Source organism: Coenobita brevimanus, chromosome 59 (assembly GCF_032717465.1).
Source record: "Coenobita brevimanus isolate Jiangsu-jjx chromosome 59, ASM3271746v2, whole genome shotgun sequence".
Lineage (NCBI taxonomy): Eukaryota > Metazoa > Arthropoda > Malacostraca > Decapoda > Coenobitidae > Coenobita > Coenobita brevimanus.
In genome coordinates this window covers 27,195,324-27,218,338 of record NC_137012.1, presented here as the reverse complement: position 1 = coordinate 27,218,338, position 23,015 = coordinate 27,195,324, and the positions used below count along the sequence as shown (strand labels likewise).

Sequence of the window (23,015 nt, the reverse complement as noted above, 5' to 3'; positions counted from 1 at the left end):
AATAGAAGGGGGAGTAGTATGTGATGGTTTGAGGAGCGTGGCGTGGGGAGTGTGGTGTGTGTTGTGTGGGTTGCGGCGGGTGTGTGGTGGTGTGTGGTGTGGTGGGTGTGTGTGGTGTGGTGGTGTGATACATGGGTGGCAATAAATGAGTGTGGTGGCGGTGAGGCAGGCCCGCCCCGCCGCCGCAACCCGGACCAATGGCGGGCGGGGCTGGGGCAGACTCCGCCCCCTGCGGCCGCCAGGGGGCAGCAGCGGGCGACTGTGGGACGACAGCGGCGGCGAGCGAGATCCCGCCAGTCGTCCCCAGTTTGAGGGAGACCCTCTGGTAGCGCACACAACGCCGTGTGTCGCCCGCAGGTCGCCGCGCCACAGTGTGTGCCAGACGCGTGCAGCGGCGGTGTTAGTGTGACGTGTGAGGTGTTGTGACGCTACCACTGCACTCTACCCCGTGACGTGACATGCAGCAGCCCCACCGCTAGTGCCGCTGCCGCTGCCTCTGCTGCTGCCACTGCCACTTTGCTCTCTGCCTCCTGTGCCCGGCTGGTGGGCCCCACACTGGTGAAGGTGGCAGCGTCTGAAGGAGGCTCAGGCCCCGAGGTGGGCGGCGGGTGGGCGGGGGCGGGCGGCGTCGGGGGCCTGGGCGGGTTCACCGTGGCTCCTCATCCACTGCTGGGCAGCATGGCGGCGCCGGGGCCCGACGCCCAGGGCGGCACGGGGGGCGACAACCCCGCTGCCCTCCACAACCTACAGTCCATGGACTGGCTCTTCAAGAAGGAACGCATCTTCCTCCTGGCGCAGTTCTGGCAACAGGTACGTGAGGCGGGCACGTGGCAGCCTGGCCCCTCTCTGTGTGTCACCTCCCTCATGCCACAGCACACAACACCAGCTCACAGCGGTGAGCCACAGCGGGTGCCAGGGCGGGCCAGGTGGGGTGGGCTGGGTGACAGGTGCGCTGCCCCACCTGCCGCGGGTGACAAGTGCCGCTGGACACTGTCACCACACCCACACTTCTCTCAGGCATCGAAATTTCCGCGCGGGGCAAGAGCGAGAGTTGTGCCTGACCCGTCCCTGCCTCGCCGCGGGTGAGGCAGGCAGGTAGACCTATGAAGGTCAAAAGTCGGGTTGGTCATTTGGTATACATAGTTTCAACTTTACAAACCTCAGTGCACCCCACCACCAGTACCACCACCCGGCCACGGATCAGTAACCTAACCGTGTATGTCCCGGCAGTCACCCACCCCCGCCGCTCACTTGCAATATTCAGCAATGCTCGATCTGTGTGATGCAAGAACGAGGTGTTAAACTTTGCGGACAGGGGTGGACAATGCAAGCGGGGGGTGAGGCAACTCGGCTAGGCAACCTGTCCCTCTCCCTCCCCAGATCAATCACAAACTAAAAGAATTCTGCGTTTTTATCATCGGTTTCACTGCATTCCTGGCGTTCTCGGCATGAGGGGGAGGTGGCAAGGGATCAGAATTGCCGATCGGGAGCTGCACATAGGCGAACAGGGATTAGGGCTCGGTGGTGGACGTATTGGAGCTTGTACCGGAAGACGGGCGGGCGGCGAGAGCGGATGAACTTTGATTTATGAAGATCACGAGGCCACAGCGAAAGTCATGATGTTCGTGGGTGGTAGTGGTGAGGGTGGGTTGCAGCGTGAGAGACGAGAACGATAACATAGAAAAGAGAATGACGTACAGAGGGACAGAATGAACACTGAATTTCTTTCCTTGCATTGCGGTGAGGGTGTATGGGTGGGACCTAATCGAACACAATAGAGAGGGTAAAAAAGCAACGATCGAAAAAATTGAAGGAACACTGAATTTAATTCTTTCCGTGGGTGGGAGAGAGTTGGGAACAACAGAGGGAGAAAATAGAATAACTTACAGAGAAATATAACAAAGGTAACACTAAACTTCGTTGGTGATGCAGTTAGATGAAGAGTTCGTCGGTGATGGTTAGGGTGGGTGGGGAAGAGAAAAAGATTCGAGGACAGCAGAGAGAGAAAATAAAATAACATGCAGAGACAGACAGAAATAAAAGGAAACTTAGTGATACATGTAGGTGAGAAGTTCGGGTGTGGGAGAGAGAGTGAAGTACAACAGAAAGTGAATGCCGACAGAGAATAAAGTTAGACAAAGGGAGCCAACACTAGCATCACCCCGTCGGTGGTTGTGGGGGGAGATGAGAGAGAGTAAAGAAGAGTTGAGGAAATTTGATAGCGTACAGAGGAATAAAAGTTGTGATAGCAGTAACTCTAAACTTATCGTGGATGGTGCATGGTGGGGGAGATGGGAGAGACGGATTATGAATAAAAAGGGAAAAATTAGACACCGTGGGGAAAATGTTAGACGAAACGCTAACTTCTTTTATTAATGAAGCTTGTTTGGGGGTTAATGGGTAATGGTGAGAGAGAGAGAGAGAATTTAGTGATATTTAGAAACCGTACCAAGAAACGGAGAGTGATAGAAATTGCACTAACATGTCTAATGATGCCGTTATTAAACCTCATAAGTTGGATGTAGAAGTATAGGTGGAAAGTATACAATTTTTAAAATGAAGAAAATGTGAAATGAAGTGATAGTAATGATGATGATGATAAACAGAAGTGGTAGTAGGAGTTAAGGAAATTGTATAACAATTTCTGATACAGTCGGTCTCTTGCGAAAACCTTGGTAACATCACTCGAACATCGCCAATCGGAAATCAACCCTCTTGTGAGCGCCTCGGAACGAGCTGATAGCCGATAGTTTGCTTACATATTTACGAGCCTGAGCTGTTTGCTTTTATGACTGTTCCTCTCTGGGACCCGTTCGAGCGAGGAGACTGGCAGCCGAACTGATCACTAGGATTCATATCGATCGCTCAACCTGCCGATGTGTTCAAGGGGGAGTGAAAAGCAGCGATAAAAAAAAGAAAAGTCGATACACTGTAATTGAGATTCTTTTACTTTTCCTCCCCCTACCCTTCTGTGCCGTTCCAGTTTTCACGTGAAAGTTTGGTGGAACTATTACACATTTTTATTTCTCAATCATGGGTGAAGAAAAGTTGGTTGAAAAATGAAGCGCTTTAATATCACTTAGCCTTGAGCTCCACACACACGGCATTCGATATGGGAGTGATGATATTTTACTGATCATAAATCTGCTAAAGACACATACAGTTCTATACAAAGTTCTGTTAAAAAAAAAAAAGATTTACTTGAATTCGGAACACGGCCATCAGTTCCCACCAAACCATAAGTATTAGCATGATTATCCCTCTGAAATTTGACGAAGGATTAGTGTGTCGGCACGAAGGAAGAACGGTCACGAAACTGAGAGTGAACAGGGCTTGCGAATGTGAGGACGGAGGCTCACGTACAGTAGCGAGGTGTAGCTAAATCCGTACGAGTTTTTATATTAGTACCTCATCGAGTTGGTGGTTAGTGTGTGGGTGTGGGTGGGAGGGATGTGTGGGTGGGTGGGCGTGGGTGTGTGTGTGGGAGAGGGATGTTGGGAGTAGTATGTGGCTTTGTGGGTGGGAAGAGTGTAAAGTGTGTGTGTGTGTGTGTGTGTGTGTGTGTGTGTGTGTGTGTGTGTGTGTGTGCAGCTATGTGGGGGAGAGGTGTGTGGTTTGAGGTGGGAGGACTGAGATAATGTGTGTATTAGTGTGTGTGGCGTTGATAAGGGAAGCACTTGTGTCATGTTGGTAAGAGGCGAAAGGTGTGTGTGTGTGTGTGTGTGTGTGTGTGTGAAGTTGTGTGGGGAAAGCGGAGAGACGGGAAGAGTGTGTTTGGTTGTGGAAGGACAAGGAGTATGCGTATGCTGTGTGGGGAGGTGAGGACAAGGAGAGAGAGGGAGGATGCCGGGTGTGTGTGTTTGGGGGGTAGAGGAGAAGTTTTGTGTGTGTGTGTGTGTGTGTGTGTGTGTGTATTTAGCTGGCGTAGGAAGCTTCGTAGTATTTTCTCCTTTGCGATTTGTTTTGCATATTACATCCTGTAAATTTCGTGTATGTTAATTTTATTTTAGTATCGACACATTTTTTTATCAGTATCATAGAAGAGGATACTGAGATGTAATGTGTAGAATAAATTGCTTAGGAAGATACAGTGCGAGGTCTCCAAAGCCACTTACAATAGGACCAAGATGCTGAGCAAAATTCGACTTAGGATATTAGAAGAAAAAAAAAAGATTATAGATGCACGAAATAATTTTTTCATGCCACCCTCGTAGTTGGTAATCGGGTGAAAAGTGTAGGTAAAAAGGTTCAACCGCGATTACAAAACAAGAATGGGGAGATGTGCAAAAATCACATCAGAGTATCATTGTTCCTGTATGTGAAGCCGATGAGCGTGGGAAAACGGCAGAAAAAAAAGGTGCAGTGTTTAATGGCATAGTGGTGTGGATGCTGTTTTTCTGGTCAACACTACTAAAATTTGCAGCTGGCTTTAATCTCGTGTGTGATTGAGGTCTGTTCCGTGGGTATCCAATCGCACCAGCAGATATTTACGGTATGCGGGAAGTTACCGTTTGATGGTGGCCGGGAGGGATGATTTTTATTTGCCTTTCGTCCGGTTCTCGATATCATGCGACCCACTTCACCTTTAATTCGATTATAGGCGAAGTTCAGTGGGCTTTATTCAACCGCTGGAAATGTAGTTTAGTTCGTCTGTAATAACAAGGGTTGTTCCTCTTTAATTAGTGTAAGGAACGGTTTTCTTGTTATGTAAATTGGTGGGGTCGCTTCCTATTGGTAGCTGGGGTTCGTATTGATTATTGCAAGAGTGGTCAGACCAGCAATTGCAACTTTAACGACTGGGTTTCGATGCGGGGTTGTAGTTGCATAGCCTTTTAATTCCGATGACCTCCTCCCCTTTTTATACATGCTAACATCAGACGATTTTGTTACTCACCTTGGGGGAAACTTTTCGTACTAGAGGGGTTAGTTGTGGCCCCCTCACACCTGGAGGCCTTTGCTAGGTAGAATAAAATCGTCTGGTGGTAACAGTATAATAATAACAAGAGAAGGAGAGAGAATGGGATACCTAGGGTGGCTGAGATGCATATACGAATGATGGGTATAATATTCCTCCCTCTTCCTCCCCTCTTTACCCTCTTCATAATTTGCAGAAAGATAAAATTTACCTAAAAATTGTATAACGTTTCTTGACTTACCGGGACTTAAAAGCGATTATACAGATACCTGATCATCTACGCCAAAGCTGAAAGGGAAAAATATATATATGGCATGAAATGGTGTTTGCGTGAGTGCACAAGTAAGTGACGTATCTGGAAAGTAAAAATCTGTCAGCTGGTATTTCAGTAGGAAAAAGGGTTGGATTGGTAATGATGATAAAAAAAAAATCAGTATTGTCTTGTAATCAGCCAATCGATATCCTTAACTTGGAAAAAAAATATTGGAAAAAAGAGAAAAAATTATCGCCCTATTCTCAGGTAGGGAAGAAGAAGAGTCGTGATAATATTGATGAAAAAAAATCGATATGTATTTTATTGTAATCAGCTAATCGATACTTAAAATCTTAACACGAATATTCGAAAATCTGTTCCTACTAAACAGAACTAATAAGAACGGGTGTAGAATCGGTCAGGTAGGTGTATGGGTGGTGGTTATGATATATTTTCAGTGTAAGTACCTAATCTGTATAAATAAATTAGAAACGAATATTCATAAATCTGCTCCTGCCAATTACAAGTAGATCTAACAAGAGTGGGTTTGTAGCAGGTCAGGGAATGGTGTAGATAGTTGGTAAAGAAATGGCATCCTGGCGATTAGTGTTTTAATTTCCCTGATACTCAGTACGTCGGGGAGGTGTGTGTGTGTGTGTGTGTGTGTGTGTGTGTGTGTGTGTGTGTGTGTGTGTGTGGCGCGGAAGACATCCACACCACATGAAATAAAAACGAACATACTTAGCAGAGCAGTATCATGTAAAGCATACATTACATAGGCAAGAGACTGTGTTCGACATCCACAGCATATGGAACAACAACAACAAAACTTATCCTTCTCAAGATCATGTGACTTAATCTTTGCTGAGTAAAGTAGTCTGACATTAGCTGATTGGAATACTAGAGTTGTCCCGACCATAAGGAAGTTAACATAGCAGGGTTGGAGATTGAATTTGATCCACGCATCATGAAACAAAATTAAAATACTGAAGAGTGCAGGGGTACGGTGAGTATATGTTACCTCACCGGGGGAGTGAATTAACCAGGACGAAGACTTAGGAGACTGACTTCTGTGGACATCAGTATTGCATGAAATAAAAATAATGATAATACTTAATCGAGCTGGTTGATAATGAAGGACACATTACTTCAGCGTGAGACTACACTAATCAGAGCGATGACTTCGGCAGGAGACTGACTTCTGCTGACATCAGCATCACAGGAAAAAAAAAAAAAAAACTGAAGAGAGCAGGGTGATATGAAGGGCACATTATTTCGGCGGGAGGCTGAATTAAACAGGAGGACAGCTTCGGCAGGAGATTAACCCTTTGACTGTAGCGTTAATCTATGTTGGGCAAATCGTCAGACGTTAGACAGAATAAAATATGGGACTTCTTCCTACACTCTGAAAGGGTTATAGAGATTGATTTTAACCCCGAGAGTACGTGTGGCTTCTCCCTGCTGAGCAAAATCGTCTGCAGTTAGTGTGAATGAAACGTCTAAGTGTGAAAATAGCAGATGAAGGGTTGGCATATATATCCGGTCGGTTTTTAAATAAGGAGAACGTATTAAGTGCTTAAAAAAAAATCTGTAAAGATATACCTGGAAAAATAAATGTCGTCACTAGTTAACATCAGTCATAGTCAGGGGACTTCTTGTGGCCCAACAAAATGGTAGTTATATACCTATCGACAGCACGAGAATTATAAAGGCAGACAATTTTTGCTAAGTTCTAATCTTCACCTAGAACACGATCGGCAAAAATTAGAGCTACAACCAGGTTCCCATTACAATAATATTAGATGATTCGATTCGATGTATACCTATCAGCTGCACGAGGATCATAAATTCAGACAATCGATTTTTTTCCAAGTCTTAATTATCCCTTAGAACACGACCCGCAAAAGTCAGTGTCAGATCCATGTATGAGGGGCAAGTGCTTCTTTAGTTGGGGTGGTGCTTGAGAAAAGAATGGGCGAAGTCGGACAATATTTTTTTCAAGTCAAAACCTTCTCCTAGAACACGATCAGCGAAAGTCGGGAGCTATAATATCCAGGTAGATGTGGTGCTTCTTCAGTAGGGCAGGCTGGTGGTGGGAAAGGGAAGAGCGCCCACACCACCATCTAAATTAAAAACTAGTGTAAGGCGGCGGCGGGGCGGGAGTAGCGATCATGGTGGTTAAGCGACACCGTACCATCTAATTTTCTTGACGAACCGCACCGCAAGTCGTCCCCAGTGCACCGCGGCCGAACCCCCGACCGCTCGCCCGCACCCGCACGCTTTTAACACCCGTTCTCGAGTTTATTCACGAAATTATTAGACCCAAATTGCCGGTTCGGATCTGAGTTATTGTTTTTCTCGGCCGCGGGACTCTCGGCTGCGAGGTACAGTCGGGGACAAAATGATCGTGTACTCTTCACCTGCGTCCCTTTCCTACTTTCCTCCCTGACGCATCATAGCAAAGAGAATCATCAGTAGGCAGAGAAGTATATCAAGCCTCTTTCACCTTAGCAACACTAGCCACCAAGGGGAAGGGAGAAGTAGATTGGGTGAAATATCAGGTAAACTTGTGCCCTCCACCTGTACTTACACTGCGCGGCGGAAGTTTAGCTCTGTCCTTTGCACCCCTACCCCCCCTGGCTGTGCAACATGCAACCCCCGTCCTGAACGATTGCAAGAAGCGGTGAACGTGCCGGATAGATGCGTGATCGCCCTAACATAGTTTCGGGAGTCAGGCGCTGTAAATAAAACCCGTTCGTGATAACAGCAGTAATAAATAGAGACTCCATCGTTCCCGGAAGACCGCCAGTTCGAAGCATTGCGTTTGAGGATGATGATTTTGGACCGATTTTGGATACAGGGTGCACTGGGATCATACAGATTTTCCTGGTATACTTTTCCTTTTCTTCGTCTTCCTCTTTTTTTTTTTTTTTTTTTTTTTTTTTTAGGACGAAAGTTAGAGTGCAAAGAATGTGTTATATCAGTGCTGCTGTGTTACACTTCCTACCTTGTGATTTTTGAACCGATTTTAAAAAGAGGGCGAAAGGGTTCAACAGACTGTCATGGTACACCCGTACTTTTCTGTTTCTTTTTCATCTTTTTTACAGGATGAAAGTGAACAGTGTGTATGTTATGCTAGGTCGATGGTTGTTAATTCGCTTGACGATCCATGTAGACTGAACCGATTTTGGAAACAGGGGTTGGGGAGGGACCGATAGATTAGCATTTTTTGAAGATAAAAGCAGAGTATGTTTCATTTTAACAGTAATTCTTTTTTTTTTTTTTTCATTCGTTTCTATCGTGTGTGCCCAACATTATGATCTTAAAGTCTATTTTGGAAACTAGGATGGTCTAGGATCAAAAGATTGTCATTGCATATTTAGTGTTTGTTATTTTAAGGATGAAAATAAACCATGCAGAAATTTCTTATGGTAGAGGTCGTTATTGATTCCCTATCCGTTCCCTGTATTCCTCTACTGCTATGGAAATTTTTGGACCTAAAGTTATGGAGAAGGAGGAGAAAATTGTAGGTGTATTTTGACATGATATTCTGTGTGTAAAGTCTTGTCCACGGTGAAAAATTTTTTGTACTGAACTTGAATATGATTTCCACCGCACTTTAGCCCTGTTTGCAGTGTGTTGGGTCCCAGTGCCGGACGTCTGTGTACCGTTTCTCCCTGTTTGTTTTTGCAGTCTTTTGTTTTTATCTACCGTTGCTATTTTTATGCATTAGCAGCTCGGTGTCTGGTTAAGTTTGTTTTCGTTTCTCTCTTTTTTTTTCTCTCTCTTGTTTCCTTTTCTGTTTCTGCTATATTTCTGGTTATTCACTTTTCCAATTCTCCTTCCCTTTCTTTGGTACTGTCTCCTCCTTCTCGACTTCCCTTTCATTGTTTGTTGTAATTTTTCCATTGCTATAGTGCAGTTGTTCCTGCTTTGATTTTTTTTTTTTTAATGCTTTTTGTCTCCTCATTGTACAGTTTGTTCTCCCTTTATGCACAGTTTCTTCCTTTTCTTTATTTCATTCGCCTGTTCGTGTTTGCATATGTTGGTACGTTTCTCATTCCTTGCATCTCCACTTCTATTCCCTTTCTCTTTTTAGCACCTTTTTTCCTCTTCCCTTCTTGACTGTAGTGCGGTTTCTCATGTTTCATTTTTTAAGCACTGACGTTTCTCTTATTTGGGCTATTTTTATATTAGTTTCCGTTCGTGTTTGTTTCTAAGGTAGTCCATATCAACAGTTTCCTCTCCTGTTTTACATCCTTCCGTTTCACCTCGCCGTTCGAATGTTGTGTTTGTTTCTCCCGTTTCTTATCGTCGCATCTCTCCTATTCTCATTTTTTTTTTCGGTGTTTTACATTTGCGTTTCGTTTCCTGTAGTATCACAGGTTTCTTCCTGTTTTTACATCCTTCAGTTTTTCCTTTCTGTTTTATCTTTTTTTTTCACGTTGCCGATTTTCTCATTTTCCTTGCTTTATTTGGTGCTTTATTCCTCTTCACTTCTCATTCTTATATATACATATATATATATATATATATATATATATATATATATATATATATATATATATATATATATATATATATATATATATATATAATCAGTTTCCTGTTCGTTTTACTGTCCTTTCGTTTCTCCCCTTGTCTCCCATTCCCTTGTTTTATTATCCTTCTGTTTTTCCCTCTTCCGCTTAATTGCCGTTTTGTTTTTCCTCTCCCGTTTCTTACAACCCCACCTCTCTCCTGTTCCCTTGTTTTATCACCGTTTTTCTCTCTTCCCCCTCCACATCTGCCGCCTCCTCCCTCACCCCTGCGGAGTATAACGTTTCAGTGGATGTCATTAATAGATTGAAATACGATTCGCCCTTCGCTGTTACTCTGTCCGTGGTGTATATTTGTAAACAGTAGGCCGAGCTGGTACGCCATACGCAAATGAGTGCTGTGGGACCAAGGGGAGTATTCCAATTGGCGTAGAAGGCTTCGTTGCACCTCTTCCTAGGCGATTTATTTTGTACATTATATTTCAACATTCCTCTGAAGGTAATCTTATATAGTTTTTTTTTTTTTTTTTTTTTTTCAGGAAGCTTTTGATGTGTGTTGTGTAGAAGAAATCGCTATGGAGGAGGTGTTAGGAAATCAATAAAACAAAGAACACGGGACCAAGATCCGTGTTGTCGTAGTATGTATTCAGTGTGGACGGTGGATATTAGTGCTCAGGTGGTAACATGCGAAAGTGTGTACAACGTAGGAGGACTGCTGAGCCGCAGGGAACGGGTTATCGAGGCTATGCCCAGAGTCGGACACACAGTAAAATAAAGAGTCATTAATCCATTTAGTACGATGACATTTTCTTTTAATTACTTTTCCTATCGATTTTTACTGAAGTTAGAATATATCTCCCGCATTGCAAAGGTAAAAACATTGACCACTATTCACTTTAATTAGTTCTTTCCAATCAAATAAGTATTTCTCCCTTTCGGACTGGAATATTTGTGGCTGACTGGCGAAGACTCCCTAGACCTTCGGGTAACATATTTTTACATGAAAAATGGATTCTTTTTGTATTTACCCCGTTCAGTTTGAGATGTCCGTCTAGATTTTAATATGGGTAGCATCGTGGTGAAGGGGTTCTTGGAGGATGCATTTAATTCCTCCAGTTAGGGAAATACTTCTTTTGTTAAATGAACCCTTTGGCATGCCAACTATCCCGCTCTTTAAGTGATTTTGGTTAAAGACAAAATTGTACTGTGCTGAAGAAATACCTAGAGTAGGCTACCAGATAAAAAAAAATATATCATTTTTAATAATTTGGCCTAGAATAAACAACTTCGCATTTTATTCGCATGCACGAAGAGCGATTGTATCTCACAGAAACTTACCGCATCTAGGAGGTTGAATCGTCCGGATGTACCAAAAATATAGCGTGTATAATATATATATATATATATATATATATATATATATATATATATATATATATATATATATATATAAAGCATGACTCGGTGAAGGGTTGGACCTGAAACTTCGCGTATAACTAGACTGGGAAACATAATCGCACAAAATCGAAACTTAACTCGATATCTGTGAGCTTGTTGTCCATGAATTAAATTAAGAGAAGTAATGAGTAATCGTATAACACACCAAAGCTAAATCGATTATCTAATGTTTGTTTTCCATATAGCCAAGCCAGGGAAAGGAAGTGAATAAAAGCGTAACCACACAACACCGAAGATAATCCGATGCCTAGATTTGATTTCCATATATTATTACCAGGGAATTTAGTAAGAGAACATAACAAACACACTATACTTTGGCCTAATCAATTGTCAGGTATTAATTTTCTATATATCAAAAGCTAGAGGATGAATGTAAAAGAAGCGTAATCATACCATACCAAGCCCTAATCAGATGCCTGTATGTTTGTTTTACATTTATCAACACCAGAGACTGGACGGGAAATAAATGTAATAGTACCATATCGAGGCCTAGTCAGTAGCTGCTATTTGCTTTCCATATATTAGAACCAGAGGAGAGTGTTCTTGTACAGTCCCGAGCCATAATCAGATGCCTATGTGTTTTCTTTCCATACATTAAAACCGGAGAGAAGGGAAGCAAAATCAAAGAAAAAAAAAAAAGAGAATAATTAACCTGATCGATTAGCGCAACAAGATCTTTATAATCCCTATCCAAACAATTTCGAGGCCTGATCTTTGCATACAGCTCCTATTTTTTACCCCCGCATAACATAATCAAATATTGAACGTCTATTGTTAGGTGGAGTATTGCCTGGGGGGGTTTGGGTGGAGGGGGTTGGTCTGTCTGCGTTCTCTGCTATTGTTTGCTCCTCCTCTGTTTACTCATTGGTTGTCTTTTGTTTTTATGCTTTTGTTGGGTGAAGGCGGGAGAGAAGGGAGTCTACACCGCGTCTTAAATATAATTGTGCCTTTGATTCAGCGTTTCCATTGGTTTATTAATTTCCTGTGCGATTTGATTCCTGGTGATTAAATGGTGAGGGAATGGATGTATGGCCCATTTTATTTGACATCCCTAATTGTTTCTCCTGATTTCGTATTTTTCTGCTCCATTTCTTAATCCTGTTCTAATGGGAAATAGGAGTAATGTTGATTTTGATGGTATTGTCATTGATTTCATTGCAATAAGTGAGATTAAAACTTGGCCTCAGGATAACACTGACCTTTTGCAATTGATAATGGTAACTTGCAGAATGAGGTATACTGTATGTGGCAGAGAAAGTATAATAATGTTTCTAACGTCTCTGTAAAAGCTAAAACTGGAAATAATATATATAGCAATTCAGGAAGAGAGCTTGTTGCTAACAATTATGAGAGAATGTTAATTTAAATCACTACTTGACAGTTTAAAGTACACGTTTAACAATATTGCCTAGAGCGAATCAACCTCTAGCTCGCACACACGTTCCATCGGAGAGAGAGAGAGAGAGAGAGAGAAAGACGAATATCACCATCCATATATATTTTTTCTCCCGCCAGATTCGTAAATAAACAAGATACCATAACGCTACAAATAACGCTCTGACCCCCGGTGTTTTGGCGGCAATATTTACGAAGCGATCACAGCAATAATAATAATGGTATCGGTGTAGGGGAGAGAGAGAGAAAGGGAGAGAGGGAGAGAGAGTTTCCAATCTGATTCGCTCCGATTTCGGTGGCCTTCGCGCGGTTCCCGAAACTGCGGTGCTATGGGGTGGAAAGTAGGTTGGCACTTCGTCAAATTGTATCGATCGTTCGTGATTCCCTGAGAGAGAGAGAGAGAGAGAGAGAGAGAGAGAGAGAGTCTGTGTGTGAAAGTGTATGGTGTATGTAGTGGGATGTAGTGGTAGTGTCAAAAATTAATAGAGTAGCAGTAATGTGTGTGTGTGTGTGTGTGTGAGAGAGAGAGAGAGAGAGGGAGAGAGAGATTCACACACACACACACACACACACACACACACACACAATGCTTTTTTAGTACAATTGAGACACCATCAGACAGACACAGAGGAAGGCAAAAGAAGGCACTTATTTAACATGGAAGTAATTAAGACATCATTAACTCCCCCCCCCACGCCTAACACAATCATTGGCAGATTACGGGTTTAATTTCCAAAAAGTAATTAAATCAAGGTAACATAAATGCGTACGGGCCCGGCTACGGAAAATTATAATTACTTTGTCGGGTTTTACGTAGATCAGGTATGACAGGTAATATCAGGTAGTTCGTATTCTAATTGACGTAGGAGGCTTGGTAGCACCCCTTCTTTAACCTATCAAGATAATTTGGATCAGTAATATAAAGGAAGATACTTATTGCATCTTACCTTTGTCTTGTATTCACCTATCTTTATTAATATGGACATTATTTGAAGCAATAATATTAAAGAGGATGTTGAGGTGTATTGTACAGAGCAAATCGCTCAGGAAGAGGTGTTACGTAATCACCAGTTCCACATCGAACCTTGATAGCAGTATACACGAACTTGGGTATATTAACGCAACTTAATAGTAATATACCGTGCGCAGAGTTGGTGTATATTTCGTATACACAAAGTTCCAGTACAGTAATAGCAATATACGCAAAGGTGGAGTATATTAGAAGGTTTAATAGCAGTATACGCGAAGTTATAGTATTATCATAAGATTGTTAACAGTATTGTAGGCAAAGATTGAGAACACTAATAGAAATATACGCAGTGTTAAAAGTAAACGCCAAGATGTGCTGTTGTTATTGTAGACCAACACCTGTATTCTCGTCGGGTAAGGAGGCTCCCTAACACCTTTTCCTAAGCGGTTTATTTCTGGATATGGTCAGTTAATATCCTTTAGCAAATTATATATATGCAGAATATGGCGGTATTGGAAGGATTTGTGTAACACAGACGAGGAGAGAATGGTGTACCGAACAAAATAAATCGCTTAGGAAAAGATGTTAGGGAGGAGCCGGACTGTAGACTAAGATTTCCCTTTTTTCTTATCATCCACCATCCCCCCCTTCAAGGAACTGGGAATAAGGAAAATCTGGGTATGTTAATGGCAGTATGCGCAAAGCTGGAGTATATACCTTGACTCTTAATGGTAATACTCAAGACAGGTGTATGCGATTGAAGAAGCTATCCGTCCAAGTAAGGATAGATGTTAGCAAGAATTATGTGTGATTTAGACAGTATTAATGAGTACAGAATATTGCTGATGGGTTACCGAAGTGAACGTGATAGTTGTGTATTTATAGACTATTAACGTATACGCCTTAGAAGTTAGTTAGATAGCCACGTTAATGCTATATACAGCCCTGTGGTATAGAATTTAGGGACAACAAAGTATATGAAGAAGGAAATAAATGTATACACCACAAACATATGTACCGTAATTTGTTATGCATGCGAATAATTACAGTATTTAAAAAAAAATGAAAACTTTGTGTCGGTAATTGAATATGTACCCTCTCATGAGTGGGCCTGCTCTGGTATACTAATTCCCCTAATACCAGACGATTTAATTCAGCTAAGAGTGCGATTTTTTTCCCTCAAAAGAAGAGCACAGGAAAGAAAAACAAATGGAAAGGTTTAAATGTCGGTGTCTGTGAAAGAGAATTGCACCTCAATTCCATGACGTTTTTTTTCGTTTCAATCAGGCTGTCAGCAGACGATTTTCTTCATCTTAAGGGAGAGACTTGGTATAGAAGGACTTTGTGTAGGCTTTACCAAATCCCTCCAGAGCGAAAAATCCCTCCTAAGGTGATAAAATCATCTGGTGGTAAGAGGACGACTAAAAAAAAAGAGAGAAAAAAAGAAAAGACCTCCGTAGAGAAGAGGTTAATATTACAAACAATACAGTTAAACCTCTTCACCCTGAGAACACCATTTAATATAATTTTATTCCTACAGTCTCCAGGCTATTTTGTTGAGCTTAGGGCACGCCTCTCGTCTTAGAAGGGCTAAAAGTACCCCAACTCCTCTGCTAGGGAGCTCTCCTAAACTAACTCAAGATCACCTAGCACCAGCAGGAACACACTACGCCGTCATACTGAAGGGGTTAATATTTGCTTGGCAGAAATGAATATGGGGAATTGTCTGGAAAATCGACAAATGCGGACTGTGACTGTACGCATGTCTGAAAATAGGTTGATGCGAAATGCGACTGTACGCGAAATAAGACTTTGCGAGGTACGGTAAGACTTTATACGATAACAAAACGCTGGCAGAAGAGTCTCAGATATGGTACTTCTGATGAGCACTCTTGTTTAGGTTAACACTCAGACTCCTGTGACTCACTCTCGGGTTAATAAAATCGTATGCTGTTAGCAGGAATGAAATACCTTGAGTTATCTCGAGCGTGGAGGCGATTTGTTTGTGGAGAACCCTTCTGGGATTGACGCGTCTGGTTATAGATAGAGAGAAGAATAGGTGGATGGATAGATAGATAGAAGGGTAGACTGATGGATAGATGGACAGATAGATAGATACTACTCTCAGCTCGTAGGATTCGCTCTTGGTTGAATAAGACAGTCTGGCTTTAGCTGACAGAATACGAGTTATCCCAACGTGAGAGAGCTTTTTGACATCCGATAATGTATGCAGGAAATTATTGAATAGGGAATACATGTGAGTGATGGAAATGTTTGTGATATATAAATGTATGCGATTAGATACATATGTGTGATAAATCCTTTCATTACGATCATCCATTTTACTCTCGCTCTCTCAGGTCACTTTCTTTCAGCTTTGGAGGGGTTTGATGTAGCCTTCACTAACCCCTTCACTACTAAGGGGCTTCTCCCAATCTGAATAAAATCGTCTGGTAGGAGCAAGAATATAATTACAGTGTTGGAAGTGTTAAGGTTAAAAAAAAAATGGATGCGATATAGAAGTGTATGAAGGAAAGTATGTTGAATGGGAATGTATGTGTAATTGAAATGTTTTGGAATAGAATAAAAAAAAATGCATGCTATTTAGGATACGGTTTCAAACACACACACACACACACACACACACACACACACACACACACACACAAAGAAAAAACAAAAGAAAAATAGATAAAGGAATTAGATGGATGGGGGTAAATAGGAGTGTTGTCTGTTTGTTTGATAAATGGGAAACTGGATAAGTAACTAATGCTGAATGTGCCGTATACGCCTAAGGAAACCATCTCAGTGAAAATGGGAGATGATGTGATTTAGGGAAGTTACCCCCCTGTGTGGGAATTTCAGCAGTATGCGAAATTGATTTGCACTTGAAATTGGAATGTTTGTGCATCAGAACTGTGTGCGATATAGGAATGTGTGTGGGATGTGAATATGTGTGTGTGGGGGGGAATGAGTGTGAAACGAGAGAGAAAAATGTACTGCCGATTTAAGCGTACTTTGAATAGACATGAACTCTTTCAGTACGATGACGTAGCTTTGTATTTATTATTGCTTTAGTTATGATTGCGTTGTAGTTATTATGTTGTTATTGTTTTGTGGTTATTAATGCTTTGTAGTTATTGCTTCCTAGTTATTGCTGCTTTGTATTATGCTGTAGCTGTTATTGCTTTGCAGTTATTATTTCTTTGTAGTTATTATTGCTGTAGCTGTTATTGTTTTGTAGTTATTATTGCTGTAGTTATTTTCGCTTTCTTGTTATTGTTTTGTAGTTATTTTGTAGTTATTGTTGCTGTAGGTATTAGTGCTCCGTAGTTATTTTTTCTTTGTAGTTATTATTTTATAGTTATTATTCTTTTGTAGTTGTTAGTGCTTTAGTTATTATTGCTTTGTAGTTGTTTTTGCTTTAGCTATTACTGCCTTATAGTTATTATTGCTCTGTAGTTATTATTGCTTTGTACTTATTATTACTGATCCTCGACGATGTTAGTTAGTTTAGAAGAGCTTGCCAGTACTAAAGGTATTAATGACTATATCGAACCCCTTCAGTTCGAACATTCGCTCCATTGCGGAATAAAATAACGAGTAGCACGAATTAAAAGAAATAAAAAGTCCTCGGGTTGAAGGGGTATAATAATAGAAAAAAAAAAGTCAAGAAATAGCTCAAACAAAATTATATAGAAGTACGTCACCGGGCTGAAGGGATTAAACGGGGAGTAAAGTAGAGAAAGAGAAACGCCGCCGTGGTAGAGTGAATCTCTTATCTTTATGGCTTCCTGTCTATCGAGCTAACTATCTATTTAGCCTCTTCGCTGCGTGGACGTCTTTTATTGATTCTCCTTGCTATTATACCCAGACGATTTTATTCAGCTGTGGAGTGGGTTGTCGAACGGGTCGGCTTAGATGCAGCTCTTATTAACCTTTTTACCGCCAGATATTCCGGTTTATATTTTTTAAAGTTAAGTCGAAATTGATGGTAGCAGAAATAAAATCGAAAATAAATCAGATTGAAAGTTGTGTACTATGTATCAATTATATCTGTCTATCTCTCTGTCCATCCATCGATCTATGAAGTAATCGATTTTGTCTGTCTGTCTTCCCAACTCCTTATCCTAATAATGTATCTCTTCTGTTATATCCATCTATCTATCTATCTGTCCATCTTTGCCGCAATCGATTTTGTCTGTTTATCTGAACTATCTTTCCATCAATCTAAGGTATCTGTTTATCTGGCCAACTCCTTAATGCCCATCCAAAGCGACTTAATTTGGCTCCACTATAATGTCTTCCTTTCCATACCAATTCTCATACAAGCATTCCCCATCCTTACAGAAATAAATGAGTAAATTAAGAAATAAATAATCCTACAACTGAGATGTCCTGGGTTCGATTCCCTGGCCGACCATGGGACCTTTTGACGGGGTCTCCTTTTCCTCAGTCTTTTCATGACTAGAAGAAAAATAAGGACCTGGATTCGTAAGGTGACGGTTGTGTGTTGTCTGGGTGAATGAGTGTGTTTCTCTCTCTCTCTCTCTCTCTCTCTCTGACACACACACACACACACACACACACACACACAACCCTGCCATGTCGTGATAGGGCTATCTTAATGAATAGATTATTTAGCTTCCTGTCTGTCTACCTCAGCTCCATTTATCAAACATGTATCTATTTCACTATGTCTGTCTGTCTGTCTGTCGTACTTCACGTCCTGAAAGTTAGTGAAATTAAAAGAGGCTGCGATCAAAAGTTCACTACGTACCCTTGTTCTGTACGCTTACATTTTTTTTACCCTCCACCAGACAAAATCAGAGGAGGGTGTTGTTATCACTGGGATCTGTAGGTGTCCGTCCGTAGGGTTGAGCGGCAGGGCAGCTGGCAGGGAGTAGAGATTTCGTTTCCGAGCCAGAACTCAGGAAATATTCACAATAGAGTCATGAAATTTCACATACAAGTAGTTATGTGCCTTATAGTGAACTGGTGCCTTTTGATAGGTAGAATGCAGTGACTCGAGATTTTTTTTTTCTTTTTTTTTTTTATAATAAAAAACTAAGAAAACATTTTTTTGCAGAGATTTCAATGCGACCTGCATAAGGAATCTGAAGGGCCCAGGTTATGTGTCCTCAGGCGTTCTCTTTACGCCCACCTGTACAGTAGAGGAAAAGATTGGGGGGTGAGGTCCGTTATGCGCTTGGTTAGGTGTGCAGGGAGAAGGGGGAGTATATGCTCGGTGTGATGGAGGGTTGCAACAGCGTAGCGTTGTCTATATTTTTCCTTGCTGCCGCCGGACTGTTTTATTTAACTCTATAGAGGTCCTAGTACTGAAAGGGGTTAATTGAGGTTCTATCCAGTCCGCCCAGTTCAGAAAACCTCTCTTTAAACTGAGGAAAATCACCCTCAGGTAACAATAACGAAGGGCACTATTATCGTTATGAATGAGGCAGCTCCAGTCTTCAGTTTCATCCCAATCCACAGTCGAGTTTTCAATATTATGCTGTTTTCCATTCTTACCTTAACTTTGCCTCACACGGCCGCTATGACTCACTCTCAGCTGAATAAAATCGTCTGGCATTAGGTCGAATAGAATACCTGAGTTTCTTTTCGACAGTGAGAGGGTTTGCTGAGCTAAGATGGTGATTAATGACATAATTCCTTCGTTACTCTTGGTGTAGTTAAAATTGGAAGTAACTAATTGTTGTTACCGACTCTTATGCTTTAGCCTGGTTTGAACTGGTAATGATGGTGAAGGTGACAGTGAAAGTGAAGGTGAATGTGACAGTGAAGGTGAGGGTAAAGATGACAATGAAGGTGAAGGTTAAGGTGACAGTGAAGGTGAAAGTGAGGGCAAACGTGACAGTGAAAGCGAAGGTGAGGGTAAAGGTGATAGTGGTGCTAGTGACGGTGAAGGTGTCATTAGTAGGTTAGATACGATTAGTGTTAGATGTACTCGTATGTGGGGTTGGTTCGCGTCTGTAATGATGGTGAAGGTGACAGTGAAGGTGAGGGTAAAGGTGTTATAAGGAGGTTAGAGATGTTTGGTGACGTTGATATCCATGAGAACCAACGATACTAAAAAAAATATATATACATAAAAAATAAAAAAGCGTTGTCGAAAGCGAAAGTGTACGCAAAGGTTTTTTTTTTTTTTTTTTTTGTAAACTCGCCTCAAGGTACGTAAATTATTGTCCCTTTTTTTTTTTTTTTTTTTTTTTTCAACGCAAGGAAGAAGGAACTAAAGGCCAGGTGATGAAATATACCCACAAAATCACAGTACTGGAGTGCGTGTATAGATCATTCATTCAGTACTGATGTCGTTCGTCGTAAAGATGATAGAGATAGTATGGAGCAGTAAACACAACTACAGAATGAGTGTATAAATCATCTTCAGTATTGATCTCGTTGGTAGTAAAGATGATAGAGATAGTGAGTAGCAATAGTCACAATTTTAGAGTGTATGTAGGTATATAAATCATCCTTTCACTATTGATGACGTTGGCAATAAAGATGATAAAGATTGTGAGTACAGCCCCCTCAGCTCTTAGTATTTATTGAGTTGTGAGTAGTCGTGGTGTTGGCAGTATGAGTGTTGTCAGTGAGTAAGGATACCAGTCTTGCCAACAGGACTGACACCAGATGTTTGGGAAGGCGAGAGAGCTTTTTCATTTTTTTTTTCTTTTTCCTTTTTTTTTTTTTTTGTGAGAAGGGAAGGGTACAGTACAGTGAGATCAAATTTGTGTACGGGGTGGATTTGATGTGGAATGTTGAGAGAGAGAGAGAGAGAGAGAGAGAGAGAGAGAGACCAGTAGAATGCTGAGAGGGATGGTGGAGTGAGAAGTGGAATGCTGGTGGTGGGGTGGAGTGGGAGGTGGAATGTTAGAAGAATGAAGTAAAACAACATTCATTGCTCTGGTCCTTCTGAATGTGTGTCTGTGTTTTTTTTCCTGACGTAAAATTTTAAATAAATATTTCTTTAGAATTAATTACGTTAATAAATGGCAATTATAATGCAATCTCTATGGACTCCTTCAATGCGACTGTGTTTTTTATTGCTTTTTACTACTACCGGGTTTATTTATTTATATATTTATTTGTATATTTATTTATTTTGTTTAATTATCACTCCCCGTTGCAGAGTGATAGAAAATTTCTCCCAGGTCTTTATCTCCTACTTTCCTCTCCTCCCTTCCTTCTCTTCCCTTACTCCTCTCTCTCTCTTTCCTTCCTCCCCTCCCTTCACTTACCTCTTCTCCTTCTCTTTACTTCTCTGCCCTTCCTCCTCTCTCCACCTTTTCCCCTTCTTCCTCCCTCTCCTTCACTTACCTTTTCTCCTCCTCTTTCTCTAACCTTCCTTCTTTCTTCACCTTTTCCCCCTCTTCCTCCTCACCCTTCACTTGCCTCATCCCCTCCTCTTTCCTTCTCTAACCTTGCACCTCTCTCCCTCTTCCCCTTCTTCCTCCCCTCCCTTCTCTTCACTCTCTACTTCCTGTTCTTCCTCTCTCCCCTTCTCGCCTCGCACCGTGATTGCTTTTACCCTCTCTCACCCCATTCGCCTCTCTTCCTGATTGTCATTCACCTATTCTTACTCCTTCCTCCTCCTCAGTCTGTCTCTCATCGTTTAGTCGCTTCCCCACTGTTTTGTGTGTGGCTAATGTCTCTCTCTCTCTCTCTCTCTCTCTCTCTCTCTGTATATATGCATATAGATAGATACATAGATAGATGGATAGATAGACACAGACAGACAGACAGATAGATAAATAGATAGATAGATAGGTAGGTGGATGGATAGATAGATAGACAGACAGATAGATAGACAGATACATATATAGATATATTCTCTCTCTCTCTCTCTCTCTCTCTCTCTCTCTCTCTCTCTCTCTCTCTCTCTCTCTCTCTCTCTGTCAGTACTTTTTCTCCCCTTGATCACCTCTACCTCTCTCCCCTCCCCAACCAGCTGTCAATATCGTAACCAATGATCCCGAGGGTAGGGGAGGGGAGAGGGGAGAGAAAAGGAGAGGGAGAGAAGAAAGAGGAGGAACCGAGGAAAGAGAGGGAGAGGGGAGAGGAAAGGTTAGGGAGAGACAAGGAAGGGTGAGGAGAGAGAAAAGGGATTGGAAGGATAAATAGGATATGGGAGAGAGAGAGAGAGAGAGGAAGAGAGAGAGAGTGAGAGAGAGAGTAATGGGAGAGGGTAAGGGAATAGCGAGAGAGAGTGGAAGGTAAAAAATTCATAGGGAAACGAATGGTCGTGTTTGACCAACCTCGGCGGAACGCTAGCAAGCCAAGGTCACGTGACAGAGAGAGAGAGAGAGAGAGAGAGAGAGAGAGAGAGTGGAAGTTTGTTCTAGTGAGCAGGAATCTGTTTGTACGGAGGCATGTACGAGTGAGTTACTGTAGTGTACAAGGAGCTAATGTACTTTGTGTGTGTGTGTGTGTGTGTGTGTGTGTGGTAGAGAGAGAGAGAGAGAGAGGGGGGGGGAATAGTCCTTCATCCCTCTCCATCTCCTCTTCCTCCTGCCTGTCTTTTTCCCTCTTCTTTCATTCTTTTTCATTTTCTTCTGTTGCTATTGTATCATTCTCTCTCTCTCTCTCTCTCTCTCTCTCTCTCTCTCTCTCTCTCTCTCTCTCTCTCTCTCCAGTGTCTGCTCCTTTCCCATTCTTCTTCCTCTCTCGTCTTCCTTCCCTCTCTCCTCCTTCCTTCATTTTTCACCCTCTTCCCTTCAACTCCCTCTCCCTGCCCCTCCCTTCTCTCCTCTTTCCCTCTTCCTGTCCTTTCTTCCCTCCCTTCTTTCCCCCCTTTTCTTTTCATCCCTCCTTTTTTCCCTCCCCTTTTCATTTCTTCCCTCCCCCTTTCCTATCTTCTCCTTTCCCACCTCATCTCTCCTCTCTGGTCTCCCTATTCATTCTTTTTTATCACTTTCCTTCTTCCCAGTTCCCTCTCCTCTTCTCCCCTTTCCTCCCTCCTTTTCCTCTCTCCTGTCCCTTCATCCCATCCCTCCCTCTTTTCCACTCCCCTTCCCTTATCCTCCTGTCTCCCCTTCCTCTCTCCCCTCCCTCTCTTGCCCTTCCCCTCTCCCCCTTCCTCTCACTCGACCACCCATGGAGTGTGATAGGAGAGGGCTAAACATCCACACACCACCACAAGGAACCTCTGTGCTGGGAGGAGTGGGCCACATGAGAGAGAGAGAGAGAGAGAGAGAGAGAGAGAGAGAGAGAGAGAGAGAGAGGAGGGATATATAGAAGAGACGAATGGTGCAGGAAAGTAGTGATGAAGTGAAGGAAACGGAAGATGCGGGGGGAAGGGAAGAGGGAGAGAGAGAATTTGGCAAAGGGAAGGAGGAAAGGTGAAATGGGCAACAAGAAAAAAACATTGAAAACGAGGAAGTGTAAAGCAGAGGGAAGGAGAGGGAGCTAAAGAAGTAGGGGGGGAAAACAAGGGAGAATAGGGGGAAGTTTTGAAGGAGGGAAAAG

At 42.2% G+C, this 23,015-nt stretch overlaps 1 protein-coding gene across 1 annotated transcript in view; it reads left to right on the top strand.

Annotated features, from left to right (window-relative positions):
* Positions 1-660: 660 nt before the first annotated feature.
* LOC145402936 (uncharacterized) overlaps positions 661-23,015 on the top strand; it is a 630,265-nt gene continuing 607,910 nt past the window's right edge. Inside the window, exon 1 of the mRNA XM_080274830.1 lies at positions 661-810. Within this exon, the coding sequence (XP_080130956.1) occupies positions 679-810 (132 nt within the window). The 5' untranslated portion in view covers positions 661-678. The remainder of the gene's footprint in view (positions 811-23,015) is intronic.